Here is a 14,295-nt window from a genome sequence, read left to right on the forward strand (position 1 = left end):
CTATCAAAGCAATGAAAACATGCATTGTTTCCATAACATATACAAACTTTGTTGGAGACCTTCCCAAAATGAGTTTGCAGCATAGGGTTATCACACCATTTATCTAGTAAACAAAAGGTCTGCAGTTTGTAAATCAAGCAGAAACACACACATTGGAGATTTTAAGATCAAGGGCTAGACCCAAGGGTTTGCAGTGATCTTGGGGATTCTTCACTTTGCCCTGCAATACATGGCTGCAGGTCACTTGCCTGGATTGTCTGGCTATAACTCACTATCATTTCCCTAACACTACTGGGACCTCAGGCACTGGTGCACCTTGGTGCCTCCTATTCTCTGACAGTCTAGTCTGCTGTGGGCTGTAACAGCTGAAATTTAGATCAAAGTGCTGGCTTCGGTGTGCGGTGCAGGGTAGTGTTAGTGGCCAGTGATACACAAATGATCAGAAAGATATACAATTTTGACTCTAATAAACTAGGGAGGGGGCAGCACAATTTTCATTGGTTGACAGACTTCTCACAGAGAACAGCCACCTTGCCCCCACTTCCAGGGGGCTGAGTTTTCATTGTATAATCAAGGAGTACCTTACAAAAGGAAGGAGATAAGCAGATTCCCCTCAAAGCATCTGCCTTATCAGCAGTACAGGGAAAGTGTGCCTATTCAGTATCTATCCCCATACTGACAGCCACACATAGCAGTAAAGAAGCAGCGAACTACTGTGCCAGTGGTGCCCGCAGTGGAGAGAGAAAGAAAAAGATAGGTTCCTGTCAACATTTCCCCATCACACCAGCTTCTTTCATTGTCCCAAGTTCCTAGTGCTTAACTCTTTATCTTGCTGGAAGGGAGTGAGTCTATGTCTTCATCACAGAAAGAGTTAGCTGGTCAGTGGCAAGCTGAGAAGGTCAATGTTAAAAGCATTTGACACAGTGTGTGTGTTTGTTCATTATGTAATCTGTCTGATCCATTTGTAGCACCACAATGGAAATGTTCTACTCTGAAAAGGGATGGTAAAGGTGGCAATGCAGGGCCATAACTCCAGGCCAAATAAACATGGGCCAGTCATCTATCCTTACCCTCAGGCAAAGTCTCCACTGGAGAGAGTTAGCAGACTATGACTCTTGTACTTGTCTCCCAAGTACAACTGGATTGTAAAATAGAGTAAGAGTATTAGATCTAAATATGTCAAATATCAGAGGGGTAGCCATGTTAGTCTGTATCCACAAACTAAATGAGGAGTCCGGTGGTACCTTAAAGACAAACAGATTTATCTGGGGTTTTTTACTCACGAAAGCTTATGTCCAAATAAATCTGTTTATCTTTAAGATGCCACCAGACTCCTCATTGTATTTCTAAATATTATGGTGGTGGAAATACCTACACTGATCCACATTTATCTTCCTTCGCAACTAATCTTTCTGCCACTCTACTCAACTCTTACAGATAGTTTTCAGTAACCAGATTTCTATAGAACCCATTTTTGTGTTTCTGTATTGCACTCTATTGAAGGGATCACCTTATCTTCACAGTTAGACAAAGATGGATGAAATGAGCGCAACTGGCAGCCAAAACTGACTGGTAAATGTGTGGGTTAAGGAATGCCAGGCATCAACCTCCTCCCACAATACTCCAACTGCACGGAACCACCTCCATATGAACAGCAACCACTTTGCCTCCTCATGGCTCCCAGACTGGAGAACCGAAGTAAAGAACAGTCAGTTGAGGGCTGTTTTACACACCATCCTCCTCTCACACAGAAATTCCTGGGTAACTTCCTGCTAAAATTAATGCTGACCTTAAATACAGCAACATACGAAGATTTTAGCTTTGTTCCCCTTCCCACACTTTTGAGACAAATTCCAAAAAGTCATTTGAAAACTCCTGTAACATAGACAGGAAATTATGGGGCATACGTGACGGGAACACACATGGCAACCCCACATACTTCCCAGACTTCTGTATGATGGCTGAAAAATTCTGTGGCAAGGGAGATATTTCTCGTGCTTTGGAGCACTGTGAAATCCACCTGCTGGGCTAACTCCCAATGGGACGTTCAAAGCAGCAATACTCCTCCTTTAAAGACAAAAGCAGCTCTTTTTAAAATTCAATGGGCTGCGCCAAATCTCTCTTACCTGCTGAACATATCTATCTGTAGTTTTCCACATGTAGTAATATTCTATTATGCTGGTTAAGGACTTCCATGGAAGCTACAGATATGAAGAAAAAGCCACAGTCATCACAAGAAGCTGATGTCTCACTGAAATTCACAAGAATCTTTTGACAGAAGCCTTTCAGCTAAATGTTTTATAGACTATAATTCCTCCTAACAGAGGAGGCAGTCAGTATCTGCTAGGGGCACCAACCATTCTTGATGGCCATATAAAATAAATGCCTTTCAAGTACAGTGCCTTCACTTCAGAACTGGGGCAAAGGCTAGGTAAAAGCATGCTGTGCTGGCTCCACTTCAGGCCATTCAAGGAACAAAAGGCCAAGTGCCACTCTAGTTCAGATGCTGTTTGAGATGAAGTCCCGGAGCAGAACATAATTAAATTGCACTGCCTCAATTTATACTTACAAAATCTTGTTGAATGTCAGTGAAGTCCTTTCCATATTTTTCCAGTGCTTCCTCAAAGAGATTTGCCTCGGAAGCAGACCACTCTTCCATTTCATCCCTACACAGGACTGGCCCACCCTGTGGCACAAGGGCAGAGATCGCCTTGGAAATGTCATAGACATTTCTGTGCAAAGTGTCCATAGCGTGGAACTAAACAGAAGTTTAAAAAATAAAATTAACAAAAGATGGGCAAATAATAAAATGCTTAGAAATGAAACCAGTGACAAGAATCAGATGTGTTATACATATCCCACATGCTGTAACTGGCGGCAGAGGGAGGGCAAAATATTCCACTACCATACATTAGTAAGAACTTTCCCAGTTCTAGATTGACCATTCATTACTAGTAAATGGATGCTATGGTCATCTAGTAATGGTGCTTTTTTGGAAAAACTGATCCCATGTACCTATAATTTCTACTCATCTACTCACAAGCAGTAATCTGATTCAGTCACTATATGTAAAAACATAATGAAATGGTACAATCGTAGAAACTGCAAATGGGAAAGCTGTGTTAGATTCCATCCATGGATGAAGCAGGGGTGAGGGGGCCTTTGAGGACATGCCACACAAACTCAAATTTATTGTGCATCTTCTTTTACTCACAATCAGTAGCAACTACATTAAACAAAAACAAAAAGTCAATGCACCTTACTAACTGCAACCTAATATAGAACCAAAAATCCCTTAAAAACAGTTGACATTCCAAAGTGCAACCACCCCCCCAATCAAAACCACACCAACTACGGCAGAGTTAAGCTTGCTTGTGGTTGATAACTGATGGATTTGCTTGGGGGTAGGGATGTGATGAGTGAGAGAGATGATAGAGGGTGAAGACTTTACTCTATTTCCAGTGGTTTAAAGTTACAGGTTATTTGCCCTTAGGAACTTTAACTGTTCTTAGTTTCGTGCATTATGAATTTATTCTACAGTGCTTTGTCCTGTTCACTTGAAATGACCCAAGCACTGGGGCTTCCAATACTTTCCTTTGGAGACTCTTCAACAAGTTCATGCATCTCGCTGTCAGGAAACTGATACACAGCTTGAATTTTCCTTTTTTGTTTCATTAAATACTAATCACTGTGATAAAAGTAATGTTTTACAATACCACCAGTTTGTGAACTTTATTATAAATAGAGCCCTACTAAATTCACAGCCCATTTTGGTCAATTTCATGGTCACAGGATTTTAAAAATCGTAAATTTCATAATTTCAGCTATTTAAATCTGAAATGTCAGATGTTGTAATTGTAGGGGTCCTGATCCAAAAAGAACCTCAAAAGGAAGTCTCAAGGTTATCGTGGGGGGGGGGGGAGGAGGGTTTGCAGTACGGCTACTCTTACTTCTGTGCTGCTGCTGGCAGTGGTGCTGCTTCAGAGCTGGTCAGCAGTGGCTACTATCTGGGAACCCAGCTCTTAAGGCAGAACCGCCACCAGCAGCAGTACAGAAGTAAGGATGCATGGCATGGTATTGCCACCTTCAATTCTGCGCTGTTGCCTGCAAAACTAGGCTCTCAGTCAGCAGCCGCCACTCATCAGTCACCCAGCTCTGAAGGCAGCAGTGCAGAAGCAAGGGTATCATGGTATGATATGACATGGCATGGCATGAAGGCACTGCCTTCCGAGCTGGGCAACTGGTCAACAGCCACCGCTCTCTGGTTGCCCAGCTCTGAAGGCAGTACAGAAATAAGGGTGGCAATACTGTTACCCCCCTAAAATAACCTTGCCACCCCGCTGCAACTCTCTTTTGGGTCAGGACTCCCAATTTGAGAAACGCTGGTCTCCCTGTGAAATCTGTATAGTATAGGGTAAAAGCACACAAAAGACCAGATTTCACAGTCTGTGATGCATTTTTCATGGCTGTGAATTTGGTAGGGCCCTAGTTACAAATAACTCAATATAGAGAAGGAACAGGCTGTACTTAAATTTAGCAAACACTAGTAGGGAACAATATATTTGATAGCCAAGTTTTCTGTTCTGATCTTCTTCACCCATTGATGGCTAGAATATTCCCCGATTTTTTTGGAATTGATCGGATGCAGTGTTTCAAAGCTATCATGTAACACACAGCCAACAGACAGCTACTTAGTGTGTGTACCACAGGAGATGACTGAGAAGCACTAGACAGAAAATATTGCAATAAAACTCAAAAAAAGGTTGGCAGTAATCTAAATGCACCTTTACAAAAGCAGTAGCTGAATTTCAGTCACAATCCACCTTCCCATCCTTCCATGTGCCTACTGTCATAGCAGAGGTGAATATTTTACATTTCTCTCACAATCCTCTTAATCTTACCAGTGTGATGTCCCTGGAAGCTGCAGCAGCACTCATGTGCAAACTTGGCTGTCTGACAGAACTACTGCAGTCTAGGGCCCGGGCAAATGTACCAACAGAGCTGAAAAGGATTAAGAGAACATTAACCTTGCATGCAAAGAGATACAGGAAAATCCACACACACACTATTTCTGAGGCTAGCAGCCTCACAGTGAACAGCTCTGGCATTCGTCTCCATTACTTTGTCTCTCCGTTACTTCATATCAGGACTTACTGTTATGTTCCGGCTCTGAGCCAGAGATCCCTTTCATCACACGGCTTGCTATTACATATGCTTCATTCTGCTTAGCTCACAGGGCCCTAAGTTATGCTCATGCATAGCAGGAGGCACAAGGAGAGAGAGAAAAAACTCTCCAGGACCACATTGGGATGCATCCTTGTCTCCCCACCCCTCAAGAGATATGGGTAGGTCAGCCTTGAACTTGGAAACCTGATCTACATCAGGTTTCAGGCACATCAAAACCTTTTCCATGAAGATAAGAGCAGTTTTTAATTAACTGACGGCACAAAGGAGAAGAGATAGCTGCCAAGATAACAGGTGGAAGGAGGAACAGCAGTGATCCAATTATCATTCCTCTAAGAAAGTTTCAGAAGACAGTCTATCCACATTTAAACAGTTTCACATTCTGCCAGGTATGTCCTACATGCATAGTTTTGGCAGAGAGGCGCAGCGGTGGAAGGAGACAGCAATCCAACTCTTCATGCCAGCCTCTCCAGCTTACCATGCCCATTATACAAAAACTCATTAGGCTCCCCAAACTCCCATGACCTTCCTCATTCCCAGCCTTCACCATATCCACATTCACCACTTGTCACACCCAGTTTGTCAGGTCTTTCCAAATTTCTCAGATATATCAATGGGTGAGAGTCTTAGCAAGAAGCATATAAGGTTGTTCTCCCCTTAATCCCCACCAGCTGTTACTCCCCAATTATCTGTTCTCGATTTTCCTCCTTCTCACTGTTCCAGTAGAATCCATTGTGTTGTGTCCGAGGCGCTAGCTTTAATAAGTTTTGCTTCTTTACTCAGACACCTCAAAGAAAGTAGAAATGCTGTGGGAGGAACACCACAAAAACTTACTAAAGCCAATGAATTCCACAGTGAATTCATCTTAGCTCAGTCACAACGCACAGGACTAGAAAGAGTATGTCTAGATAAGGAAAAATACGTTGGCCAACAACAAACAAGCACTAGCTAACCGTGACATTTTCTGTAGTATAGATACAAGCTAACATTTTTACTTCAATTTAGCCAACTGAGGTCAACCCTTGGCTCCCCAGTAGGTCTAAGCACTCAATCTAGCACTTTAAGCTCTCTCAAACTTGACAAGCAAAAATTGCTAGTCATTTTTTAAAATATTGATGAAAGTTCCCTTCAAATGGCACAGTCAAGAATCAGGAAAATAAACCATTTTGTGCACTTTGAGATGAGTATGAGCCATTTCCATCTTGCTTCTTAACAAGATTTGGCATTTTATTTTAGAAGAAATATCTCCCTTTACTATTTCACTTCACACACTCATTTGTTCCCTAAATTCCTTCATTGAGGCTTTTTCTTCTTGCCTGTGCTAACGGCATCAAATGGGGTCCACTCTACAAGTCCTTCAGTCCAAAGAGCACTCTTCAATGCCATATCCTCTATCACATCATATGCTAACTTCTTCCTTTATGACGTCCCACTATTTCTTTTTGAGTTGGCCTCTTTTTCCTTCATTCCTGATCTGTTAGATGCTTATCCACATAGTTGTCAGGACTGCATTTTACATGACACTGCACTCCCTCATTTTTTCCATTTATGAGTGTTACTTTGAGCTTGTCTCCAACACACTCATTCCTCATGTGGATTCTCTTGTTTACACCGCTCATCCATCTCAACATTTGTATTTCTGTGGATGCGATATTTGCTCATTTTTCTTCTGTGTTGCCCAATACTTCCAGCCATACTTTCAAACTGGATGGACCATAATTCTATAGATTTTCCCTTTTAATCTTATTGGTATCCTCCTGTCACATATTACACCAACTCTCTCTCTCTCCATTTGAGCCAGGCATCCAAGCTCTATTTCATCGTCCCTTTACCCAGAGTCTGGAGCCCAGATACTTGAAACTTAGCATTTTTGGCATTGTCTGCCAACTGTGACAGGATCAGGACAGAGGGCTACAAGAGAGTGATAGAAGGCAGATATATTAGCCCCAGGTTAAGTAGGTCCCCTTTCCCTGGATAAGGTAAGAGGGAAGGTTCCAGAATGATCAGGAGCTTTCTGGAAACAATTAAGGCAGACAGGTTGATTAGAACACCTGCAGCCAAGCAAGGCAAGCTAATCAGGGCATCTGGGTTTAAAATGGAGCTCACTTCAGTTTGTGGTGCATGTGCGAGGAGCTGGGAGCAAGAGGCGCAAGGAGCTGAGAGTGAGAGGGTATGCTGCTGCTGGAGGACTGAGGAGTACAAGCGTTATCAGACACCAGGAGGAAGGTCCTGTGGTGAGGATAAAGTGTTTGGAGGAGGCCATGGGGAAGTAGACCAGGGAGCTGTAGCTGCCATGCAGCTGTTACAGGAGGCACTACAGACAGCTGCAATCCACAGGGCCCTGGGCTGGAACCCAGGAATAGAAGGTGGGCCCAGGTTCCCCCAAAACCTCCCAACTCCTGATCAGATACAAGAGGAGTTGACCCAGACTATGGGTTCCACTAGAAGGGAAGATCTTTGAGGCAAGCAAATCCACCAGTAAGCACAGGACCCACCAAGGTAGAGGAGGAGCTTTGTCACACCACCTAGTTTCAACCATTCTTCAGTTCACATTATTCACATTCACAGTACTTTTTTTCCCTCCTCTGCTAATTTTGCATCCATGTCTCTCCAATACATCTCTCCATTTATCAAGATCCTCTTCTAAACTATATTTCCCCTCACTGCATAGATGGATATCATCTGCAAACAACGTGCATCAAGGTATCTCCACCTGTATGTTCCTTGCGAGGGTACCAGGATGAGGATAAATAAGATGTTTATTGATGTTTGGTAATTGCTAAATGTTTTTTTGCAATATTCATCTACAGCTTTCAGAAAAGTCTGAGTACATGCTTAAGCGTTAGCCTTCAATTAGGAATGCTCTCCTGAACTGGTGCTATAATGGGTACCACCATCTTGTGAATTCAACACAACGAAGACTTACGAGTGAAAAATAGGAAAGTTAAATATCTTTTAAAACCATGGCCCCAATTCAGCAAAGCACTTAAAGGGGACATGTTTAGTTTTTCATTCCTATGCAGCAATGCACTTCAGCAACAGGACTGACAGTTTTCTGAATCAGGGGCTATGTTATCAGATGCTCTGCCCAACTTGCAGAAATTCCTAGATTCTAGCAAACCAAGGCATGGTCTACACTACAAGTTTAGGTCGAATTTAGCAGCGTTAAAGTGAATTAAGCCCGCACCCGTTCACACAACGAAGCCATTTTTGTTAACATAAAGGGCTCTTAAAATTGATTTCTGTACTCCTCCCTGATGAGGGGAGTAGCGCTAAAATAGACATTGCCGGTTCGAATTAGGGTTACTGGCCACAATTCGACAGTATTGGCCTCCAGGAGCTATCCCACAGTGCACCATTGTGATCGCTCTGGACAGCAATCTAAACTCGGATGCACTGGCCAGGTATACAGGAAAAGCCCTGCGAACTTTTGAATTTCATTTCCTGTTGGCCCAACGGGGAGAGCTGATCACCACAGGTGACTATGCAGTCCCAGAATCAAAAAAGAGCTCCAGCATGGATCGTAGGGGAGGTACTGGATCTGATCGCTGTATGGGGAGACGAATCTGTGCTATCAGAACTCTGTTCCAAAATATGGAATGCCAAAACATTTGACAAAAATCTCAAGGCCATGATGGACAGAGGCCACAACAGGGACTCAACACAGTGCTGTGTGAAACTTTAAGGAGCTGAGACAAGCATACCAGAAAGCCAAAGAATCAAACGAACGCTCCAGGACAGAACCACAGACATGCCACTTCTACGCTGAGCTGCAGGCAATTCTAAGGGAAGGCCGCCACTACTATCCCACCCCTGTCCGTGGACTCTGATGATGGGGTACTCTGAGTCGCCACGCCTGAGGATTTTGCGGACGGGGAAGATAGGAGGAGGAGGACAACAACGATGAGGTTGAGGAAAACACAGCACATCGTTTTCCCTGACAGCCAGGATCTTTTTCTCACCCTGAGTGAAATACCCTCCCAACCAGGTATCCCGGACCATGAAGCTGTAGAAGGGACCTCTAGTGAGTGTACCTTTATAAATATAAAACATGTTTTAAAAGCAAGCGTTTAAGATTAATTTGCCCCTGAGGACTTGGGATGTATTTGCGGTCAGTACAGCTTCTGGAACAGTCTGTTAACGTGTCTGGGGATGAAGTGGAAATCCTCCAGGGGCATCTCCATGAAGCTTTCCTAGAGGTACTCCAAAAGCCTTTGCAGAAGGTTTCATTTCTTCCTCCATGGTAGTACACTTTATCATGCCATGCTAGTAGCAAGTAATCTGGTATCATTGCATGACAAAGCCTGGCAGCGTACGGTCCTGGTGTTTGCTGGCATTCAAGCAACATCTGTCTTTATTTCTCTGTGTTATCCTCAGGAGAGTGACATCATTCATGGTAACCTGGTTGAAATACGGGAATTTAATTAAGGGAACAGAGGGGGCCGTTCCTACTGGTCTGTTTGCCAGAGGCTGAAAAGAAATCCTCCCCGCAGTTAGCCTACCAGGGGGTGGGGGGCAGGGGAATTGGTGCTGAGCTGTTCGCATTTCGCTAAGGGATCTTCCCTGATACCAGCCATGCGGTTGGGGGAGGACTAAAGCAATCATTGCAGAGAAAAGGATGGGGAGGGCTTCACACTGAGCTGCTCGCGTTTGGCTAGAACAGATCTTCCCTGATACCAGCCATGCAGAGCAGTGGGGGAAGGGTTAAAGCGGTCATCCCAGAGAAAAAGGATTGGGGAACGAGGGGGTTAGTTTGGTTTCTGCTGCTTCACATTAACACGAAAAACACAGCCCTAAATGGACAACTCAACAGGCTTTGTTTGGTATGGGAAAGGAGGGCGCTGCTGTTATGAAGGCTGCAGAAGCCGAAAGACACTTGCTTACCATTGTTACCGAAATGTTGGATCCACCTAGCTGAGAGCCAATGACAGCTAGACAGGGATAAGGAAAGGTTGCTTTATTCTGCAGAATAAAGGAGAGTTTTGTACCTTGGTACAAAGACTCTACTCCATACAAAACACAAGAATTTTTTTATACACACTTAGAGACAGGCTTCGGTCGTATTAGCATTTGATTGGTGGTTAACAAACCCTGCACTTCTGCAATCTGCTCAGCAGAAACCAGCTTAGGACCAGCTTCAACTGCCTCAAGACCGATAAGGGAAGACTGTTCAAAAGTTCAGGCTACTGTGTCCGTGAGGTGTCCAATTTCCCCTAATGGTTGCCAGCTATTATAAGGCTACTAGCTGTTCGGAGGTCACTGCTGCCTGTCACACCATGACCATCTGCAAGCCGAATTCTGTTGCCCGGCGTGTTTGATCTCTAACACCAAAGCCACAGACACTCAATATAAAAATGACCTTGTACCGAAATCACATGTGCTATGTAATGTGAATAGTGTTGTTCACTGTGAAAGAGTATACCCATTGTTCTGTAAAATGTATTTTTTTAAATACTTCTCTCCCTTTTTTTCCTCCCGCAGCTGCAAATGTCTCAATCCTCCCTCCTCCGTCCCAAAGGCTATCTTAGATAAGGTGGCAAAAAAACAAACAAACCACATGCGCGATGAAATGTTCTCTGAGTTCATGCAGGCATCCCACACTTAAAAAGAGCTGAGCAGAAAGTGTGAAGGGACACAACAAGACAGGACAGGAAAGCAGCCAGCAAACATGAGGAGAGGTGGTGGCAGGAAGATCAGAGAAGGCAGGATGCATTGCTGGGGCTACTGCAGGAATGGACATGATCCAGCGTCTTGTGGAAGTTCAGGAATGTCAGCTGGAGAGACTGCCACTGCAGCCCCTGTTAAACTGCTCTCCCTCCTCCCCAAGTTCCATAGCTGCCTCCTCACCCAGACACCCAGGAACACGGGGGTGGGGAGAGGGAGGCTCCGGGCACCCAATCACTCCACCCCAGTGGACAGAAGACTGTCATTCAACAAGTTTTGAAGTGGCCTTTTCCTTCCCTCCTCCCACACCCCACCAGCCTACCTTGTGAGTTATCGCCCTATTTTTATAATCAATTAATGAAGAATACATGGTTTTTAAAATGAGAGAGACTTTATTTCCAAGCTGTGATCAAAGGGGGAGGGTAGTTGGCTTACAGGGAATTAGAGTCAACCAAGGAGGTGGGTTTTCATCAAGGAGAAAGAAATAGAACTGTCACATGGTACCTTGATCAATCATGAAACTGGTTTTCAAAGCTTCTCTGATGCGCAGCGCTTCCTGGTGTGCTCTTCTAATCACCCTGGTGTCTGGCTGTGCGTAATCAGCGGCCAGGCGACTTGCCTCAACCTCCCACCCCACCATAAACGTCTCCCCCTTACTCTCACAGAGATTGTAGAGCACACAGCAAGCAGCAATAACAATGGGATATTCCTTTTGCTGAGGTCTGAGCAAGTCAGTAAACTGCATCAGCGACCCTTCAAACATCCAAATGCACACTACACCACCATTCTGCACTTGCTCAGCCTATAGTTGAACAGCTCCTTACTACTGTCTAAGGTGCCTGTATACAGCTTCATGAGCTAGGGCATAAAGGGGTAGGCTGGGTCCCCAAGGATAACTGTAGGCATTTCAACATCCCCAACAGTTATTTTCTGGTCTGGGAAGTAAATTCCTTCCCGCAGCTGTTTAAGCAGACCAGAGTTCCTGAAGACGCGAGTATCATGAACCTTTCTCGGCCATCCCATGTTGATGTTGGTGAAACATCCCTGTTATCCACCAGTGCTTGCAGCACCATTGAAAAGTACACCTTGCGTTTATGTACTGATTGCCTTGGTGGTCCAGTCCCAAGATAGGAATATGGGTTCCGTCTATCGCCCCACCACTGTTAGGGAATCCCATTGCAGGAAAGCCATCTACTATGACCTGCACATTTCCCAGAGTCACTACCTTTGATAGCAGCAGCTCAGTGATTGCGTTGGCTACTTGGCATGACAGCAACCCTCACAGTAGATCTGCTCACTCCAAATTGATTCCTGACTGACTGGTAGCTGTCTGGCGTTGCAAGCTTCCAGGGGGCTATCGCCACTCTCTTGTGAACTGTGAGGGCTGCTCTTATCTTGGTATTCTTCCGGTTCTGGGCAGGGGAAAGCAAATCACCAAGTTCCATTCATGAAAGTGCCCTTATGCATGAGAAAGTTTCGGAGCCACTGACAAACATCCCAGACCTGCAACACTATGCAATCCCACCAGTCTGTGCTTGTTTCCCAGGCCCAGAATCAGCGTTCCACGGCATGAACCTTCCCCATTAACACCATGATGTCCACATCGCTGGGGCCCATGCTTTGAAAGAAGTTGTGTCCATGTCCTCATCACTCTCGTTACCGCGCTGTCGTCGCCTCCTCGCCTGGGTTTTCAGCTTCTGGTTCTACATAAACTGCATGATAATGTGTGAGGTGTTTACAATGTTCATAACTTCTGCAGTGAGCTGAACGGGCTCCATGCTATGGCATCTGCTCGGGCAATCCAGGGAAAAGGGCGAAATGATTGTCTGCCACTGCTTTTATGGAGAGAGGGCTGACTGACAACATTTACCTATAACCACCCGCGACAAATTTTTGGCCCCATCAGGCACTGGGAGCTCAACCCAGAATTCCAATGGGCAGCGGGGACTGTGGGATAGCTACCCACAGTGCACCGCTTGGAATGTCGACACTTGCCACAGTACTATGGACGCACACCGCCGAATTAATGTGCTTAGTGTGGACGCATGCACTCGACTTTATACAATCTGTTCTCAAAAATTGACTTTGTAAAATCGGAGCAATTTTGTAGTGTAGACATACCCCAAGTTCCACTAATAATTCACAACTCCACCCATTCTCCTCCCTTCAACATCCAATAACATCCAAGTACATTCACTAACCACATCCCTCTCTCCAATTATTTCACCCATTTCCCTTTCCTTCCAGGCTTTCAGACAGTTCTGTAAACTTGCTTAATAGGCACAAGATGAAATTTGATATCCTCACCCATTTAACATTTTAGAATTAAGTTTTCGTTCACAGAATTAAAGTGGAACCTAATGGTTCTACTGTGAAAAACTTCCAAATATATGCTATGTTCAAGAAAATATTTCAGAGTAATGAGATCAAGATTTTCTATTTTTTTTTAATACAATCATCATGGATTGGAGTGGGGCTTTTAGCTGGAAAAATGTACATTTTCAACATTTACTAACTGTACAGATTTTGAAGATTTTGCCCAAAAATAAATTACATCAACATAATCTGCATAATCTAGCCATGCTATTTGAAAATCCTTACCACACTCCCATCAAAATGTTAAAATAGGTATTTCAGTAACTCCCAGGATATGGCTGTCCATAATTCCTGTATTTTATTTGCATTTTCTGCCTCAGATTGGGAACAACTATGCAGTCTCATATCTTGCACTTCAAGTCACATACCCCATTTAGGCAAGCAAAACACACCTTTTTTAAAAAGGAGCAAGTGAACCAGCAACCAAAAAAGTTCATACGAGGAGAGAGAGAGAGAGAGAATGAATATGAACATTGGGTTTGGGACAGGAGAAGGTGAAACAAGAAATCACCAACAAAATTTACCTCTCATCACTCCTCACCCTCCCCCAAAAAGTTAAAGTTTTTTAGTTGTTTCCCCAAGGAAAGGTCAAATTTTCTTACCGTGCTACCACCAAGAACTGGTCTATCTGTTTGTCTATTAGCGGATTAAATGCTTCCCAAACTTTTGTTTCAAGTTTTGATTGATCTCTTCCATCTTCTTCACCTGGTTGAAATGCAAGTCAGAAATGTTTTGGCATAGCAGCTTTCAACAAGAATAAAAGTGTTTTTCTTCTGCATTTCATCCCACCCAAAAAATATGTAACTGCCAGGCCCTTGGTCTATTAAAGCACATTATCTTGCTGTTTGTGTGGCCGTTGCTGGAAAGCCTTTCACCCATTTGCCTGTGGCAACCGCATCCCAGATACACAGCTATCTGCTCTGCCACTGTTATTGAAAGATATATGCTATGTTCCCACCATAGTTGTGTCCCTAGACCACACTGGATCACCTTTGGCTAGTAGTCAGGATGTCTGGTAAATTTTTCTAAGCCTGTTAATACCCACACTATTCCATAATAATGTTCAAGTTT

General features: G+C 44.0%; 1 protein-coding gene across 1 annotated transcript in view; it reads right to left on the reverse strand.

The window, feature by feature from the left end:
- MTA1 (metastasis associated 1) overlaps positions 1 to 14,295 on the reverse strand; it is a 176,702-nt gene that overhangs the window by 75,456 nt on the left and 86,951 nt on the right. The window contains 4 exon segments of the mRNA XM_030572101.1: positions 2,127 to 2,201; positions 2,570 to 2,758; positions 4,902 to 5,001; positions 13,827 to 13,929. Coding sequence (XP_030427961.1) covers positions 2,127 to 2,201; positions 2,570 to 2,758; positions 4,902 to 5,001; positions 13,827 to 13,929 — 467 coding nt within the window.

Source organism: Gopherus evgoodei, chromosome 8 (genome assembly GCF_007399415.2).
Source record: "Gopherus evgoodei ecotype Sinaloan lineage chromosome 8, rGopEvg1_v1.p, whole genome shotgun sequence".
In the NCBI taxonomy this organism is placed as follows: Eukaryota; Metazoa; Chordata; order Testudines; family Testudinidae; genus Gopherus; species Gopherus evgoodei.